A 20,053-nucleotide genomic window follows, 5' to 3' on the forward strand; every position below is an offset into this window, starting at 1 on the left:
TTTGGATCTACAGGCTCACCTCTGACTGAGATCCAGCTCTTGGGTGACTCTCCTCTCTCTGGGTGTTTGCAGTAGTAGAAACCCTCATGTGACTTTGAGACAGTAGAGATGATCATCTCTGTAGTTTGATTCTGGATGAGTGATCCATCTTTATAGAAATCAGCTCTGAGGTTTGGTGGGGTTGAATGTTGATATAAACAGTGTAGAGTCAGAGTATCTCCTTCAGTCACAGGATGAACAGGACTCTCCAGAATCACACCAACTACAGAAACAGAAGAAACATGAACTGTGTAAATAGTTAAATCGTAATTGGTGAAATAATAGAAAGAGTATTCTCACAAAATTATATTTTAATGGTGCTTGCCCACTGAATGTTTTACATAAGGTATCAAAGTGGTTAATAGTGTGTTTATAGCTGTGTGAGTTTAAAGTTTTGTTGGTTGCTTGCTTAGTTTTGTTTTAATAATTAGTAATTAGTTTAACTGTACCTAATGAACCCTGCACTTGGTAAACCTTTTTAGATTGTAAGCTGCCTGAAAGAAACACAGACTCACAGTGTACAGTGATATTAACAGGATGACTGTTCTCTCCAGATTTAGACTGACACCAGTACACTCCAGTGTCTGATGTGTTGGTGGAGTTGATTGTACATGTAGATCCTGTTTGTGATCCCCACACTGATGATGAACAATCTTTTAGCCACCATCTGTCTGTGTATCTTCTCACTGTCCATCTATCAGAGATACTCTGGTCCTCACAGCTCAGAGAGAGAGAGACAGATGTGAAGTGTTGAGTTCTGTTGGGACTGATGATCAGAGACACTGGAGGAGAAACACCTCCAGAGAAGACAATTACAGCTGTTAAGTTTACATGAAAACAAAGTCTTTATTTTAGTTTCACCAATTATTTAAATTACATTTAATCTCACCAGTGACCCATAGTGGTTGTTTGTTGCTGTAGGTTGTGTAATAGGCTGGTTTTCCTCTCTCTGCTCTGCACACATAAACTCCTGTGTGTTTTAGAGCAGCAGAACTGACAGTGTAGTTTCCTCCAGCTCCTCTGCCGCTGTCTGAGAGCAACTTATATTGATCATTGGTATCTGTAAAAGAATTTGTAGACTTCATCTTAGGGAGCTATTTTTACTTGATTTGACACTTTTTAATTATTTCAGTTACTTTTGATCATGTAACCCAACATATTCAGGTTGTTTAAAATGGCCACATCAAACCTTGAGTTTCAGAAACTGGGGCATTTGCCTCTTATATCTGGTATGTAATGCTTGGACTCTGTAATGGGACTCGTGAGAAGCGTGAATAGATCCAAGTGTGAGCTTTATTGTGCAGATCGTAGTCAAGACAGGCGAGGTCAATCTCCAACAAACAGTAACATCCAGGGCAAGACAAAAGCATAATCCAATAAAACGTGCAGAAGGTCAAAATCCAAGAGAGCAGTCCAAAAGTAACAAATGAACAAGGCAATGGAACAAGGCAAAAAAACAACAGGGCAAAAAACTAGGACTATAGAACAAAACAATAACCGTGGCAAAATACAAACAAGGCAATGAAAATAGGGAAACCACTTGGTAGAGTCCGCACAGGCAAAACAATACTTCACAACACCTGTTTAGCACGGCCCTCCTTATATGGCTGCCAAACAGGAAGTAACCATAGAAGCAGCAGAGGGAGCGGTAATGGTCAGTCCCTGGGTGAGGGCTCCCTCTGCTGGCGTGGCGTTACAGACTCAAACATTAAATATTTTGTTGATTTGAATAAAACTAGTTCATTCAGATGTTACCACATGAAGCACACTATATTGTACCTGATGAAACAGTTAGAGTGAACCAGCTGAATGTCCAGCCTGTAGAGGTACCATTAACCTTACAGATCAGAGTCACTGAATCTCCTTCAGTCAACCACTTCTGTGGAGAAACACTTAACACTGCCTGGGCTCTATCTGAAATAGATAAATCCCTCATTAATAACATGTTAAACTTGTGTGTGTTTACATGAAAAGATGATCGAACTCACCTGATAGTGTCAGTGTAATTGAATCACTGTGTTGTGATCTCTGTGATCGTCCTCTCTCTTCTCCATCACAGGAGTATTCACCGGTGTCAGACTCAGTAACAGGATTGAATGTGTGTTCCTGTAGTTCACTGAAAGCACTGACTGAACTGTCTTTATACCAGCTGTACTGCCAGTTAGTGACTCCTTCACCATCAGTGTCACATCTGAGAGTGACTGTCTCTCCTCTGAATACATGTTGATCAGGTTTAATGGTCACCTTGGCTTTTGGTCTTTCTATACAATGACAACAAAATTTCACAGTAAAAAAAAAAAAAAGAGCACATTGTTTTTACTGTTTGAAAATAGTTGTAAAACAAGCTATATATCAGGTTAGACTAAAGTGTTGTTCTCTATAGATGTTATAATCATTTATTCAGTGCCTTATGAGTTATTTTCATTGTGTTCCCAGAGCTGATCATTATTTGATGAAAATACTTTGTAAACATCCCACCCTGCAAAAACTCATTTCAGGTAGGTAGTACTAACTGTCAAATTAAGTGGAAAAGACAAGTCCAAAAATTGTGGGCCTTGAGGGTTGAGGGAGTTAAAAAGACCCCAAGGTCCATATCACATATCAAAACTTAAAATATTTCATTTCCATACCTAAAATGTATATTTTACAGTCACCCTTGTGCAGATTGATCATAAACACAGCTAAAAGGCTTCCTATCAGTGGCCATCACAAAACTTAAAATCTTGCACTTGTTATATCACAGGTAGAATGCAAAATGTTTCAATACATGCATTTCAGTAAAACGTAATTTATGCAATATTTCAAACATTTAACCCACAGGAGAAAATCAACCCTTTGCAACAGTTTAAAATAAGCCCAATTCCATGCAAAAAAAATGCTGATTTGGCAAACCTGCATCCAACACAAGCTGCAGGAATCAGATTTAACTGATCATGGGTCAAGACAAACGTAAGGAGAGATGACTGACAAATCATGCTGAAGGATCTGCTGCTCAGCAGAAAATGTGCTCATATCTGATCTTGTAAGATGTGTGCTCCCTTTATATCATGGGTGCCCAAACACGGTGTCCTGCCAGTGTAGCGTCAACCCCAATTAGACACACATGAACAAGCTAATCAAGCCCTATAGGAATACTAAACACTTCCCGGCAGGTGTGTTGAGGCAAGTTGGATCTAAACTCTGCAGGACACCGGCCCTCCGGGACTGAGTTTGGGCACCCCTGCTTTATACAGAGTGCGTGTGATCGCAAAATTGAAAGTGAAAGTGAATAGCCGCTCATTTAAAAGAGATTTAAATACTCTGCATACAACAGCGGCTCCCTGATGCGTGAAAATTATATTCAATATTAGAATGATTGCGTAAGCAGGCGGTAAAGGCCTAAAATTCAGTGGGAGCGAGATCAAGAAAACAGTCCTGCGTATGGCTTTAAAACAACAACGCACACAATGAATGGCGACTGTAGAACTCAAAAGCCAAATCCCGGACATTTTGGTCAAACACTTCTGTGGATAAGCACTTAAAACTGCTCTGGGAGCTAAAATGGACAAATAGCTTATTAAAAACACGTTAATTTGTGTGTGTATATAAAAGGATGATCAAACTCACCAGATACTATCAGTGTAACTGCATCACTGATGTGTGATCTGTGTGATCCTCCTCTCTCTGCTCCATAACAGGAGTATTTACCTGCATCAGACTCAGTAACAGACCTGAATGTGTGTTCCTGTTGTTCACTGAAAGCATCAGCTGAACCGTCTTTATACCAGCTGTACTGCCAGCTAGTGACTCCTTCACCATCAATGTCACATCTGAGAGTGACTGTCTCTCCTCTGAATACATGCTGATCAGGTTTAATGGTCACTTTGGTCTTTGGGTCTACTGTACAATGACAACAATTCACAATGAAAATAATGTGATAATATAACAAAACAAAAATTGTTATTTGTGATGTATGAACAAATATTTGATTGTAAAACAGTTTAGACTAAAGTGTTGTTCTCTATAGCTGTTTTAATCACTTATTCAGTGTCTTATTAATTTTCATTGTGTTCTCAGAGCAGTTCATTATTTGATGAAAATACGTGCCATATATTGTCACTGGCTGCACAGTCACAGTTGGTTTTGGAATATCTGTTAATATACAGTCATTTGGGTTTGTGACAGTTTTTCCTGACAGAAGATCTTGTCTTATAGCTGGTAAATAATTAGTGCATTCCGATTTCACAGACAATGTAAGAAATATAGCTGTTAGCGGCAATTATTGTGATCAAACTCACCTGATACTGTCAGTGTAACTGCATTACTGTGTTGAGTAACTGTGTCTCCTCTGGATACATGCTCATCAGGATTAATGGTCACTTTGGCTTTTGGTCTTTCTGTTCAATAACAAAAACTTGCATTGAAAATAATGTGATAAATAATAAAATAAATGAAAATAATAAACCAGCTTGTAAACTTCCGGCAAAGCTCATTTGATATTGAGATATAAATAGGTAAGACCAGAGCCGGCCCAGTAAGCGAACTAAGTAGCTGCAAAAGGTACATGTAATATGTATTAGTTCTACAGTTTTTTAACATTATAAAAGCTTTTTATTCCAAAGATACTATAAGCTAGTCAAAGTTTTGCTGTTCTCTCTCACTCCCAGTAACCTGTATTTACCTAATTTTATTCACTTATTTATTTGAAAAACAAAGTTTTTATTCAAATTGTTAATGAAATATATATAGGTCGATGACGTGACGTCTAAATTTATTGTCGAGTTGCATTTTTTTCAGTTAAAAATTGGTTTAAATGCATTAAAAAGATGCCATATACACAAAGTACCTCTCCTATGTAAAAAAGATTATTTGTAATTTTTCTGATATTCAAAGTGTCAAAATATCATGTGGTGTGACCACCCGGCCATAACTGTTGTTTTGGAAACGTCTTTGAACCTATTAATTATTAAATAATCTGCACTATTTGGCATCATTTCCAAAGTGTTTTGTAATCCTGTATAAAACTGCAAAACACTTGTATTTATATTGCCATCATAATATATAATCATACTATTTGCATCATATAGCAATTTGCCACTGACCCATAGAAGCATCAAGCAGGTTTATAACTCTCAAAAAAAGAAGAATATTACGTCATTTCTACAAGTATTTATTTTTATGATAAATTCCATAGTGACCTTTTGTGAGAAGCTAGCTTGTTTTGTTTAGGTGGCCAATTATCTCCTTGTAAATTCTGACAGAATTTGAAATATCGTGTGGTGCAGAGTGTTTTCCATTATAGATGTCCCAGATTGGCAGTTTTTGTGCTTTTATATTCAACTGATGGTTTATATACATAAAATACTTCTATTTTAATCTATTCTACCAAATTCCACTGCCAAGCAAAGTAAAATAAAAACTGACATATGATACAGAGCTGGTTGCTTTTGGTATGAAACACGTGTTCAAATGTTGTAATTTTTTTAAAAAAGAAATTCAGAAAACAAATACAGTTTTGTGGCTATTTAATGTGTCCTGACAGATCACTGTAGCACCTCAGTTCAAGCGGCACATGAACCAATCATCTCTTGATCTTTACTAGTTATAGCATGAAATAAACATGAATGAACATCAGAACGCATCTTGTTTCACCTGTGAAAAGATATCAATACACACCATTTTTCAAGTTCAAGTCCACCGACTTTAATCTACTGTCCTGTCTGGTTTGTTTTGCGTTATGATTGGTCAGATCACCTCCTGGCGAAGGGTCAATTGAGCAGCCAAGGTTGGGCAAAGTTCAGAAATAACTGGGGCTAAAGAAATACCTGCAGTCAATGCTACTACTCTGCACACTTTATATTAATCTATTATTTAAGTTGCTGAAATTAGTCACTCTGGCATTTTGATTATTTTGGTATTAAGAGGATGTTTGACTAACTTAAACCTCTGATTGGCCATTGCGTTCACGAGTGAATAGAAACCATTGATGCATTTCAACTGAGGGTGCTTAGCACTCTCTAACAGCCCCAGTGTGAACTGGCCCTGTGTTTTGTACCCCATTTGACTTTCATTATATGTGCACTCTCACCTGTGACTGAGATCCAGCTCTTGGGTGACTCTCCTCTTTCTGGGTGTTTGCAGTCATAGAAACCCTCATGTGTCTTTGAGACATTAGAGATGATCATCTGTGTAGTTTGATTCTGGATGAGTGATCCATCTTTATAGAAATCAGCTCTGAGGTTTGGTGGGGTTGAATGTTGATATAAACAGTATAGAGTCAGAGTATCTCCTTCAGTCACAGGATGAACAGGACTCTCCAGAATCACACCAGCTACAGAAACAGAGGAAACATGAGCTGATTGCAAATAGTAAAACAGTAAAATGTATAATTGTGACATAGGTAATTAAAGCAAGTATACAATCCGCACTATCCTTGTGATAGACTGAAGTCAGTCATAGTGTTCTTTGACAATGTAAATGTTCATGACTTGCTTTCTCTGTATAATTTATTCATTGTTTGAATAACTGTGGAAGGTACAGGTAATAATGAATAAAAAAAAAAAAATTAATTACCTAATTTGTGAACATGATTTATGAATTCCATACATGAAACAACATCTCTCATCGTTCAACTCTATCTCTCCTTCATAGCATCATCGAGCTTTGCCTATTGTTTTGAAAATGCAACCTTAAGTGACGAAAACCTACATATTGTGCCTTTAATATTGCTGACCTCACTGAGCACTGGTGTCCAGGTAGTTTTCAGTGTGTTGCTACATTAAGTTGTTGCTTGGTGAAAAGTGGTTGCCTGATGGCTCTAATCAAATAGACCCCAAACCAACCTGCTTTATGCTTTGATTGTAAAGTGCCAGTGAAATTAGTAACATAACAATAACACAGACTCACAGTGTACAGTGATATTAACAGGATGACTTTTCTCCCCAGATTTAGACTGACACCAGTACACTCCAGTGTCTGATGTGATGGTGGATCTGATTGTACATGTAGATTCTGTTTGTGATCCCCACAGAAATGATGAACAATCTTCCAGCCGTCCACTGTCTGTGTATCTTCTCACTGTCCATCTATGAGAGTTACTCTGGTCCTCACAGCTCAGACAGAGAGAGACAGACGTGAAGTGTTGAGTTCTGTTGGGACTGATGATCAGAGACACTGGAGGAGAATAATCTAGGAACGAAATTACATCTCAAATATGAGCATTAAAATTCTCTTTATTAAAGATGAACTAATCATTTAAGTTCTGTTTGAACTCACCAGTGACCCATATTAACTGTGTGTTGCTGAAGGCTGTGTAATAGGCTGGTTCTCCTCTCTCTGCTCCACACACATAAACTCCTGTGTGTTTTAGAGCAGCAGAACTGACAGTGTAGTTTCCTCCAGCTCCTCTGCTGCTGTCTGAGAGCAGCTGATGACGAAATTTGAAGTCTGTATAAAGTGAGAATGCATTTCTACATGACCTTTAGAAGGTGATATTAGGCATTTTGAAAATTAATATATTGTATTACACAGTGTAAAATAAAACAACAGGGTACAATGTATTGCACTAATATGAAGGAATTTTCTATATTTATTTTTCACAGGTGTTGTACCTGTATTTGGAATTTTGCACTTTGTTTAAGGTTAGGTTAATGTCCAGGCAGAAAATTACTAGCATTTTTCTTTCTTTCTATCTTTTTCAAACATTGATCTGTCTGAGCATCCCAACCAGCCATTTTGTTTAATGACACTATAGCGAAATTGCACACTACAGCTTTAAACACTGGAGTAATCCAATGCATTCAGATTGACTGGGTCATATTCAATTATATTTTAAATTTAAACTGTTTGTTTAGAAGTTAGCACATAAAGCACATTATATCTCACCTGATAAAACTGTTTCAGTGTACCAGCTGAATGTCCAGCCTGTAGAGGAACCATTAACCTCACAGATCAGAGTCACTGGATCTCCTTCAGTCAACCACTTCTGTGGAGAAACACTTAAAACTGCCTGGGCTCTATCTGAAATAGAGAAATCACTCATTAATAACATGTTAAATGTGTGTGTGTTTATGAAGAGATGATCAAACTCACCTGATACTGTCAGTGTAACTTCATCACTGTGTTGTGATCTGCGTGATCCTCCTCTCTCTGCTCCATAACAGGAGTATTTACCTGCATCAGACTTACTGACAAACCAAAATGTGTGTTCCTGTAGTTTACTGGAAACACTGGCTGAACCATCTTTATACCAGCTGTACTGCCAACTAGTGACTCCTTCACCATCAATGTCACATCTGAGAGTGACTGTCTCTCCTCTGAATACATGTTGATCAGGTTTAATAGTCACTTTGCCTTGTGGTCTTTCTGTACAATGACAATTCACAATGAATATGATGTGTCGTTTTTACTGTATGAACACAGTTACTTGATTGTACGTTATCACTCCCAACTCCTCACATATTGACGCTCTTTGGCGTCGCTTTTTTACACTCAAGGTACCTCTAAAAATAATTTTATATAAATTAATACTTTCATTGGAGTGCCTAAACCCACCCTTACCCTAAACTTACCCACTTCTTAACAATATAAACACAACAGGCAAGTACAGTCACAGGTATTTATTACAGAAACTGACCATAAACAAGCAGTATAAAGCATTACAAACAAGTCGTGTTGCATTCCGAGTCTTCTGAAGCCATACGGTATCTTTATGCGAAGAAGAGAGTAAAAAATAAGGTTTTAATCGCTGAAAACGATCCTGCTCTGTTAACACGCTATCGGTCACGAGACACACAAGAGCCAATGGCATTTACAACCAAGGCTGACGTAACGCTTCTTCTGGCGAGCGGCATTTTTTAAAATTTCTCAACGCACAAACAGACTGCGCTTTACGGCGGACAGAGACGGACCGCGTCTATTCCTCTCACAAATGAATAGACGAAGACTCGACTAAAGGGGCAACTTATCCTGTGCGTAAAAAAGTGACGCCAAAAGGTGCTGACCAAGCGTCAATATGTGAGGAACCAAATTAAAATCTGTTCAAAGATAGTAGGACAGCCTCTTGAAAAGTTATATGAACTTTCATATGGTGAGAACCTCTTAAGGCTGGCTAAGAATATTATTTCTAATCCTAGTCATGTATTGCATCATGAATTTGTGCTTTTACCATCTAATCGTCGATTTAAAGTTCCAAGATTTAATCGAGTGAAATTAAAACATTCCTTTGTACATCAGGCTGTCCTAGAGTTGAACAAGGTCCATATGAAGTGAAAACAGCAGGATTTTTTTTTTTTTTTTTTATTATATTGTATTTGTTGTGTTTATGTATGTGAATTGTGTTTGTAAAGAGTGTGTAGAGTGTACTCATACTGTCATGCAAGATAAATTTCAGACTTAAATAGTTTGACAATAAAGTTCTATATGTGACGAGTTGGGAATGAGAACATGTTGATATCAAACATCAATTAAAAAACACCGATGAACTATTTTGCACTTTGAAGCAGTTTTCAAATACCACAGTGTCTGAATTGTAAGCCCTCAGATGCAGAAAATGTAACGTCGTGCTCAAAGAAAAGATGAAGATGGTTAAATATTTTCTGTGTCTTTGTTTGGTTTAGCTAATTTAGCTAATTGCAAGCTTAACTTGAGTTTGTAAAAATAGCAAGTTTATTCACTTGCTTTGTTTCCCAGTACCTTTAACATATCAATAAAATAATTTGAGATTTCTATATTTGAAAGTGTGCGTTTGTGCTTCATTTTAATTTAATGATTTTTGCACTTTTTAATGTACCATTTGTAAAGTACTATTGAAAATGTTCTTAATATTAAACTAAAGCTTAATATATTTTAACAGCACTTCAAGAAGTATAATTTTTTTTTTTTAAGTTAAATGTAAAAGTAAAATAAATTTACATAAAGATACTTGATGTGGCTCTATTTTAACAACTAAATATATTAAAATATACTGCAATTAGCTTAAAGTTCATCTTAGGAATACCTTGAACACTTAACATGTTTAAAGTTGTTCCAAAATAGGACTTGTATTATGCACTTAGCATAGTACAGTTAAAATATAATAACTGCATCAATATTAGTCCAACTCAAGTGTATTTCATTTTTATCTGGTCACTGTGCCACAGCATCTACAATATGCCAGCAGTACCGTGCAGGTACACAGCTGAGCATTTCATTTCAAGTTTGAGAAACAAAAATAATTAACAGTTTTACAATGTCTGACAATCGAGACTTAAAAACATTGACACTATCTTCATTTTGAGATCAGTTCAAGGATCTTGATTTTAGATGAATAACGAATGTGTCAGTATATCATGATCATGGAAAACAATCCTGGAGCAAATCTTAACATCACATATCAATTTTACATAACTTTTTCCCACGCACAATGACAAAAATATATTGTTTACTAATGATTATTATATATTATTATATTGTAATATACAATCATTCATATGTGAATATTGTTATTTTCCATCACCCTGTTTTTATGCGCATTTTGAAGAATCGCATCAGAAATGAGTGATGGAAACGCCAAATTCCGAATAAAAATCCCTTAAATCGCAAAAAAAAGTTTTTAGGCTCGCTTGAGGTGGTTTTTGAATTGTGCAAAACAATAAAAAAAGGGTTAATGCGAATAATGGGAGATGGAAACGCACTTAAATTCACTCACCTTCAGTGTGTCCCGAGTGGATGTTTGAAATCAGCACTAAAAACAAAGCAAAGAGAAATACTCGAAATGTGAACAAATATCTTATTCTTTAATGTTTTGTTAATTTTCTAGAACTAATAGCATCAGCTTGGGTAGATGTAGATGATAAAATAAAACACAAATTTAAATGCACAGTTTCATCAAATAAATACACAATTTCATCAAAAGGCTTTACGGTTTAAACTCGACAAAAAGCCTTACAGATTATGAAGTTTAACTTAAGATAATGTGAGGATGACGATCTGTGAGGATCTGATATTTTATAGATTTGACCATCAACTGTTCAAGTTAACAGACTGACTACAGTCAGCTTACCAAAAAAAGAGAGAGAGAGAGAGAAAAAAACACCTCTCTTAAGAACACCTTTCACTCTTGTACAGACTATATGGTTCGATTCCAAAAGAGAAGCATAAAAAGAAGATGAAGAAGAAAAAAATCCAAGAACAATAAATCCGTCGATCATTTACATTCATTAACCTCCACAGAAATACACACAGAGAAAATACTCACAGAGCACAAGGAGTTGTCCAAGCTCCATGACTGAATAATGAAACGAAAAGCTTGTGCGCAGGTCCTTGACTGGGCAGGTAATGACCAGTCCGAATTGACCAGTAATGGTATATTCCAGAAAGCGTAATGAGATAACACACATATTACTTTTGATTTTGTATATACATATATATAAAATGCTATAATCTCATGTGTATCTCAAAATACGGTTGACATATAAACAACGTACGGATCCATATATATTTCTTAAAAAAACAAAAAAACAAAAAAACAAAACACGCGTCCCGAGACATTCGTTTCGTTCGGTCTACACTGAAAACAGGGTACAGACTTTACGCTCAATAAAATTATGAAATAAACAATAATAATCTTTTAAAAGAATTATATAATATCGCATAAGAAATTTAATGGGCTAAGTAAATACTCTTAGAAACAATAAAGGATTTTTTATATCATATCATTAGTAATTAACATTTTCAATAAATATGTTGGCACTTATTTGTATATGGCCAAGACGCTCATGCCCATTCTGCATCCAAACAACCAACAAAGTGAATCTTATTTTATAAAGTCATAGCTGAATATTTTTAATGCACACAAAACATACACACACATACACACAAAACCCTTGTACATTAAAGGTTTCCGCAGGTGAAAAAGTGCACTTCCATAATGTATTCTGAGTGTTCTATTTCCACAATTTTGTACTTAATATATCTAAAATTATTATTTAGTACTTCTTATGATAAGTGGGTCGTAAGTGGGACACCATGAATATGAACTAATATGTGCTCTGTATTTAAAAAATGTATTTAGTTGCCACTTGTGGTACACTTGAGTGTATTAGTGTATGAAAGATGGTTTCGAGTGTACAAGTGGTCCTAAATACACAAAATTTGTGCATGACAATAGAGCACTTTAAGTGCATTATGGAAGTGCACTTTTTTCAGCTGGGTATATAAACGTTTTGAGAGAAAAGGGGGTCAAAAACAAAACAAACTTTATGAATTTTCATTGACATAGGTTTATAATTAAATCTTTGTTTCAAAACACAGTTAACTAAAATGATGTGAATATTTAATATATATATTTTTTTATCAAAGTGTTATTTTTTATTCAAGTAACTTTGATTAGTCTATTATTGATGTGGATTGATGTGTGTAAGCATGTGAAGATATGAGCATTTCACATGTTTACACACAGCTTCAATCCATGTCTTCTGTTGTGGGATCTTTTTATGATAGTGTATTTTCAGTCGAAATATCTGCCATTTAATAATGCTCTAACTATTTTAAATTTAGCTCCTGTTAACTTGCTGTAGCTAACTAAAAGACAGAAATACTTGTTTATGTCCCTCCCATTTCCAGCATGATAATAGAACACACTCTCACACATGCTTTTTCAGGATCGTCTTATTCATCGTCGCTGTATGTTTTATAGGCTGGGTTTCCTCTCTCTCAAAGGAGGAGAACTAAGGGAGGAGATTACAAAGATCACTGAGGTCTGTAGAGTGAGATTGGGCAGCTGTTCTTTAAAAAAACTGTTGAAATATTATGTGCTGTAATTTCTCATACTGATTCATGGTGGTCCTTCCATATTAATTATGTATGTGGGGGGCTGAGGAGTATAGAATATTTTAAATTGTCAGATAGTTAAAAATTGACAAGTACAACTCTAACCAGCAGCCTTCATTCACTGCTGGATAAATTATCTACAGTAATTTGTTTCAGTCAAGAATGACTCAGCTGAGGAAAGGAATTACCACCAATGCAAAGTTCAGTGGTCAAGCTTATTTAAACTATCCAATAAGAATAAACATTATATCATATAGTGATAATATAAAGTGATATTAATAACTGCTGAAAAACAACGGATGTTTCCTGGTCAGGATACTCCCAGCTCTCTGCCTCCCACCCTGTTTTCAGTCTCACACAGACGTGTGTTTTATAGAGGATTACTGTAGTAACTAACAAAAACAGAAGAATAAAGAAAAGAAGGGAAGGGAAATCCCACAATAGCTCATTCTGTAACCTTGATATTCTTACATGTATACAAGCTTACGCCCTATTTCTTACATTACCCAAAGCAAAAATAGAATTGTCAACCCAACCACAAACTACAATCAAAAAGTAAAGCAAGTTTTAATGAAGGATGAAGTTTTAATGGTGATGCATCTTAATGTTGAAGCCTTAAAATGTCATACTCATGTAGGAAGAAAAGAAGTGTTAAAGCACATCTAACTTGCAATTTTATGTTTCACAGCTGTTGATAGAGATGCCACAGTAGCCTGCTCTACAGAACAGCTTTAAATAACATTTCTGACATAGATAGGACTGATGGGATATAAGCCCTTAATTCAGATGTGAACACATGAAGCGCATTGTAATCTACCTGATGAAATATTTTCAGTGAATTCAGTTTCAGCTCAATGTCCAACCTGAAGGAACCATAAACCTCACGGATCAGGCACTGGATCTCCTTCAATCTTTTGTGAAGAAAGATCAGGTTTGATGGCCACTTTGGGTTTTGGTCTTTCTACAAATAATTCACAATTAAAAAAAAAAAAAAGAAAGAAAGAAAAAGAAAAAAGTTAAGTATTAACCTACAAAATACATGCTTGAAGACATGCAGAATATATCCCATCCTACTTTGATTAATATTAGCATATACAGTTAGTAACAAATTATAAACACCTCACTATGTTGGACCATAAATTTAGATGGAATGCATGGGCTGATTATGTAAGCAATAAGATACAGAGAATGTATTTCTTAAAGAAATTATTTCTTTTAATGTCCATAGCAGAATGCTTCTCATGTTCCATGGGGCTTTTTTGAAAATGTTACACATTTCTTTGTGATTTGCTTATAAGGAAATTCAAAGTTCAAAGGAGGTCAGTGGAAAGGTGGTAACAATAGGTGTGTTTACACAGTCGGGCCAAAAGCCAGCATGCTAGTGCGTAGAAGGGCCAGTCTTGTTTCAACAGTCACTTCCAGGGCTTGTTTGGGGGCCAACACCTAGGAAATTTCAGAATACTTTGGTCCAAATCAGAGTTAGAAGACAGTCGGCACAGCTGTTTCCGCACATTTTCATATCAAGCTACCTGATAACATCAACATTTAAGACATTTTAAACAATTTTAATTGCTAAACTCACTTTTAGACACCAGTATTTATTTATTGGTTGCACTCTGAAAAATAATTCATTGGGGCAGGATTTCCATCCAATAAATATGTGTAACCCCAACTCATAAGAAACAAATTCATGCAATGAAATGTAATTAGGTTGAGCCAACTCAATTTGATCAAACATAGTTTCAGTGAAATTGATACATTTATGAAGTGATTATTTTATGCTTGTTGAACTCAAACTAAAACATGGTAAACCAGTAAACAAATAACTTAGCAACCAACTTGTCAGGCATTAGTGATGGGTCGTTCTTGAACGATTCGTTCATTTTGAACGAATCTTTAATGTGACTCGGGACGAACGAGTCGTCTCGGGGAGTGATTCATTCAGGCGCGCATGCGCAACATCCTATTAGGTTCTGTACTGGAATTAGTTCACCTGTTTCGAGTCTTCGGGTTTTTAGAGTCGTTTGTTCACCTTATGGGGCTGTCACGTGATGAACGAACGACTCGAACCCGAAGACTCGAGAGATGAACTAATCAATTCTTTTTCATCATTTTTTCACATCAATTTACTTCATCATTAATTTGCATCAAATGTTATTTTTGGCCTCCTTAATTGAAACATGTTCTTTCAAAATCAAAATATTGAGTTTTTAAAATATTGAAAGGCAACTGTTTCAAGTCAGTTTGACACAATGCAATTGTTTAAATGGGAAACCTAACACAATGGTGTTAAATGAAAATGGTTATTTTAAATAAACTGAACAGTGTTGTAGAATAATTTTTTTTTGAGTGAGATGTGAATGTGATTTTCACTACTTTCTGCTCTTCTTTTTTTTGGTTGATTATCATTAACGCTTTCAATTCAAGAGACAGGATGAGACACGATTTCACAATAAGGAGACGACGTCGAGATTTTTACACATTGTTTAAAAAAATATACAACTGCACAACCTATTATAGCCTACATATTATTATAGCCAAATGACAGCCTAGATATGTTATGTAGCCTAGACATGTTATGTAGCCTAATTTGCGCGCAATGGGGAACCGCTTTCTAAACGCGGGGCATTAATGCTTTTGAATGCGCGTGCGCGTTTTACTTTCAGTTTCGTTTTAACGATCGCGCGCATTCTCGGCGGTGCTGAGCGTTCATTCTACAATACAATACAAAAAATTCAATTCACACCCCAAAATGAATATCAAAATAAAAGTCAATAAAGCATCCTGCTTCAGTGATTACTGACCCGTTGCACTGACTCCAATAATGATGAAGTGCTTAGAGAGAATCGTCACGAGTTACATCCGGACCATCATTACAAACACTTTGGACCTTCTCCAGTACAGACCAAACAGTCGGTGTCTTTTATTCTTATGTCCTTAACTTATTTATGTCAAAGGCTGCTGAGAGGATTCACAGAGTAAGAATTTCATTGTGTAGTAACGGACTGTTTCCTGTGCATATGACAATAAACTCGTGAATTTTGCGTCTTGAAATTTGACGTGAACACAAGAGGGTTTATCAGCATTCTCCTATTGTATTAATTGTGTATGTTTTTGGACTTAAAAGCCCTAATGGAGTATGTAATGGCAACCCAGCAAGCAATTTTTGGTCTAAAAAACGTCTATTAGCCGTTGAAACACAGCCCAGACATCTAGGCTAAAATAAGGTTGTCACTGGGCTGTCAGTGAAAATTTAATAGACGTCTAAACATAGACCTAGAATAGACTAGACATCATTTAGACCACTATTAAATGAATACATCTAAATGTCTAATAGACACTGAATCTGCGTCTAGGCTAAAACAAGACTGAATTTGGGCTGTCAGTGAAAATCTAATAGACGTCTAACCATAGCCCAATAATAGACTAGTCATCAAATAGACAGCTAATGAATGCCTACATATATACATCTAAAACACAACAAAATGGTCATCCATCCAAACAAACTACATATACAGCTTTTATTAAGAAAAATAACATTAACAGCTTAAGAAAATACAAAATGATAAAAATTAAATTAAATATTAAATACCTTATGATATTTAAAAGAAATAAATAGTACAAATCAAGAGCATGTTATCACACTTAACATTAAAACATTGTGGATAAATGACAACGTAAAAAAAATAGATTAAAAAAAGATTAATCAATTTGTTGGTTTACTTATTTTAACAAATAAAACAACCAACAGTGAACTCAAAGGAAATTGTTTTTTTTTTCTTGTATAAAATGTTTTCCAACTGCATTCCTCAAGTACAACTCAAGTACAAGTTGGTCATCACTGCATCTGCAAAATAAGAAAAAAACAAATAGCATAAGAAAAGCTTTTTGAGAGAGAACTGAGAGAGAAAGCTCTGAATATGAGGGAATTTTTAAAACCCTAAAACAGAATACAGATTGAGGTGGTTAACAATTGCGGACAAAGTTCACGGACATTTTAAAATCACCAGTAAAGGAATTATTTTTTACATTTCTGATTTGCGCTGTAAATTATTAAGTATTGACACCACAATGTTTGATTAATGTGGCACACTTTGAAGACTTTACCTTTCCAGCTTCCTTCTGGCACTGTCTTTGAGGTTTCTTCATTCAATTCTGCACAACTTTGACACCTGAATAACACATACCAATGTCAGGCAGGTAGTATTATATGTGTCACTGTAAAAGTGTCCAAAATTGTCTGGCACAACTAATTTCATATCAACACAGTATCACTGCTTATACAGTAACTAAAATGTAACCCAGTACACACATTAACCTTAAATGTACATGGAATAATTATTCACCCCTACCGTTTTTATTACATTATGTCTTCTGATTGTACCGGTTAGGTTTTAATGCTGCATTGCACATCTTAGCTATTTGTACTATTTTAATACCGGTGAAAACTTTTTATAATTTAACATTTTATATTGCAATTTGAAATAATTTGTATTTTTGAGCTTTAGTATCAATTTGGAAGTTTCAAACTAAATCTTATTGTACTTGTACAATAACAAAGATACTCTATTCATTAGCTCATGCTTTCTCTGTATGTAACAAGCCATTGTTCAGTCATAAATTCAATATAATAGTTAAAATAAATGACTGAATTTGTCAAAGATGAGAGCTCTAGTGAGGAAATGTTGTTTTGGATTTTTTTTTTTTTTTTTTGTCGTTTTTTTTTAACACCATTGCTGCCCAGATCTCCTCTTTTTTCCAACAGCTTCTCCAGATGTAGAAACTCCTCCTCAATTTGTCCAATTCTTCTGAATGTGTGTTCACTGTATAAATTAATATAGATTAATCAAAGCTGTTTGTTCTGTTGTTTTGCTGTTTTAAAATCTTGAGTTTGTAAACACATACAAATTAACTTTCACTCTATTATCTATTAAATTTTGCAATGAATCCTCTGATCGCATGCATGCTGTACAGTGGGGTCTAGTCGGATCACTATCATCTATGATCTGCTCCCTTCTCTAAAATGTCACGATTCCTACACATGATAACAAATAAAGTACAGATAAACAGATACTTACCAAGACCAAGCAGGAAAGTCCTTTATCGTTTGTTGTTTGCCCGTTGATTTCCCACAGGTAAACTTGTTCTCTCGTGTAAAAACAAAATTCAAAACGGCTGAATTATCGCGGGATCTTGCAACAGTGATCTCTACTAACTTTCAAATCTCGCGTTGCCAGTAGTCCTGTCTCAGTAGGGAGACAATTGCCATCTAGCGGTTGGGAATTGTTATTGCATATTTATTTATAAATTGAAAGAAAGTCAAATTATGTTGTATAATGTGTATGAATGTTACACTTTTTGTTGCGTGTGGGATGCATGACATCATATATTAAATGCAATTAAACTTTTGAAACATTTAAATTAGCATTATTTTGGCATAATTAATAATGCATTATTTAATAATGCTATAAAATAATGAAATAAAATATTAAAAATTTAAGACTATTTCGGCCATGCTCATTGCTGGTCTGGCTATAGCCAAGCTGTTAAAAGTAGACACTGATTGCCTCGATTTTGCCGGTTGGGCTAAAAGCAGACTACACATAGCCCGTCCGACTCAGAGCTAAAACGTGGCTACATATATATCATGTCATTAACTGACACTGACATCTTAGTAGATATTATTGACACCGCAAACATGATGGTACAGCAACCATCTCCTGCGCTGCCTGAACAAAAACTACAATCAATCAGATTTGACTATGAGTAGGCTACAAATATCCGGTCTGACTACAAGCTAAATCTCGGCTACAAACAGGCTACACATACAACATGTCAAAGAAATGAAATCAAACACATTGTAAACGCTGTTCACTTTGCTTACGTGATGGAATATCATACATCTCACAAGTTATTTTGCCAAAACAATGTATCCAAATTCAAGGTTTTTGGGCTAGAAGGGGGTCACACACAGCCGGGCTATATCGGGTCTATTGTTAACCGAGACGGTGAAATGACGGCTATTGCTTGCTGGGAAGTAAACTGTTAGGGATAAAGTTACTAAGTATAGTGAGTATACTGTATATAAAGAAAGAGAGTCCAGTAAAGCCAACATTATTGTGAATGATAAGAAGCATCCTTTATCTTACACTTTTGAATTGGCCAATGATAATAAGTGTACTTAAAGAAGTCCACTTCCAGAACAAAAATTTACAGATACTCACCCCCTTGTCATCCAAAATGTTCATGTCTTTTTTTCTTTAGTCGTAAAGAAATTATGTTTTTTGAGGAAAACATTTCATCTATATAGTGGACTTTAGACTTCCAAAATGTAGTTTAAATGCGGCTTCAAACGATCCCAGATGGGGTTGTAAATGATCCCAGCTGAGAAAAAAGGGTCTCACTTAGTGCAACGATCAGTTATTTTCATAAAAATAATACAGTTGATATACTTTTTAATGTCAAACGCTCGTCTTGTCTACTCTCCCTGAACTCAGTTTTTTTCCGGTTCATGACAGTTAGGGTATGTCGAAAAACTCCCACCTCATGTTCTCCCTCAACTTTAAAATCGCCCTATATCGCTTTTTTTGTTAAGGTTGTTTGATCTTCTTTGCATGTTCACTTTGCGAAGACTGGGTTGGTACTTCTGATTTTAAAATGATTTTTGAAGTTGAGGGAGAAAATACAATTGGAGTTTTTCGACATACCCTAATTGTCTTGAGCCTGAATACACCGAGTTCAGAGCAAGACAAGACGAAGGTTTGAGATAAAAAAGTATTTAAATTGTATTTTTTAATGAAAACAACTGAATGTTTTCCTAGATAAGACCCTTCTTCCTCTGCTGGAATTGTTTACAACCGCATTTGGGATCGTCTGAAGCCGCATTTAAACTGCATTTTGGAAGTTCAAACTCGGGGCTCCATATCAGTCCATTATATGGAGAAAAATATATAAATGTTTTCCTCAAAAAAAACAATTTCTTTACGACTGAAGAAAGAAAGACATGAACATCTTGGATGACAAGGGGGTGAGTACATTATCTGTAAATTTTTGTTCTGGAAGTGGACTTCTCCTTTAATGGTAAAATATGAGGGGGAGTGATGCTTTGGTGTGACTCTATTGAACTGCAATAGGTAGCACTAACGGAAATGTTGAATCAAAACTGGCCAGCAATGAAGCAGTATTTTATTATGGTTACACTTGAATTGGTTACAAAATAGATAAA

The 20,053-nt window shown here is 35.5% G+C and overlaps 1 protein-coding gene and 1 long non-coding RNA gene across 3 annotated transcripts; both read right to left on the reverse strand.

Moving 5' to 3' along the window:
- Positions 1-635: 635 nt before the first annotated feature.
- LOC127163134 (B-cell receptor CD22) lies at positions 636-11,218 on the reverse strand. Of its 2 annotated transcripts, none has more exons than XM_051106196.1 (6): positions 11,093-11,218; positions 10,706-10,741; positions 8,110-8,382; positions 7,903-8,037; positions 7,294-7,444; positions 636-836 (listed from the first exon to the last, which is right to left on the reverse strand). In XM_051106196.1, exons 1-6 carry the CDS (start codon positions 11,205-11,207, stop codon positions 755-757), a joined length of 792 nt encoding a protein of 263 aa, XP_050962153.1. In that variant the 5' UTR covers positions 11,208-11,218; the 3' UTR covers positions 636-754. The 2 variants fall into 2 exon arrangements, with proteins under 2 accessions (XP_050962153.1, XP_050962154.1); XM_051106197.1 differs by lacking the exon at positions 636-836 and adding an exon at positions 7,092-7,206.
- A 4,968-nt stretch (positions 11,219-16,186) lies between these two features.
- LOC127163137 (uncharacterized) lies at positions 16,187-18,713 on the reverse strand. Its single transcript, XR_007827453.1, has 3 exons — positions 17,907-18,713; positions 16,936-17,000; positions 16,187-16,675 (listed from the first exon to the last, which is right to left on the reverse strand). It is a non-coding gene; the product is annotated as an uncharacterized LOC127163137 (long non-coding RNA).
- Between the last annotated feature and the right edge of the window lie 1,340 nt (positions 18,714-20,053).

This window comes from Labeo rohita, chromosome 3, assembly GCF_022985175.1.
Source record: "Labeo rohita strain BAU-BD-2019 chromosome 3, IGBB_LRoh.1.0, whole genome shotgun sequence".
Classification (NCBI taxonomy): Eukaryota; Metazoa; Chordata; class Actinopteri; order Cypriniformes; family Cyprinidae; genus Labeo; species Labeo rohita.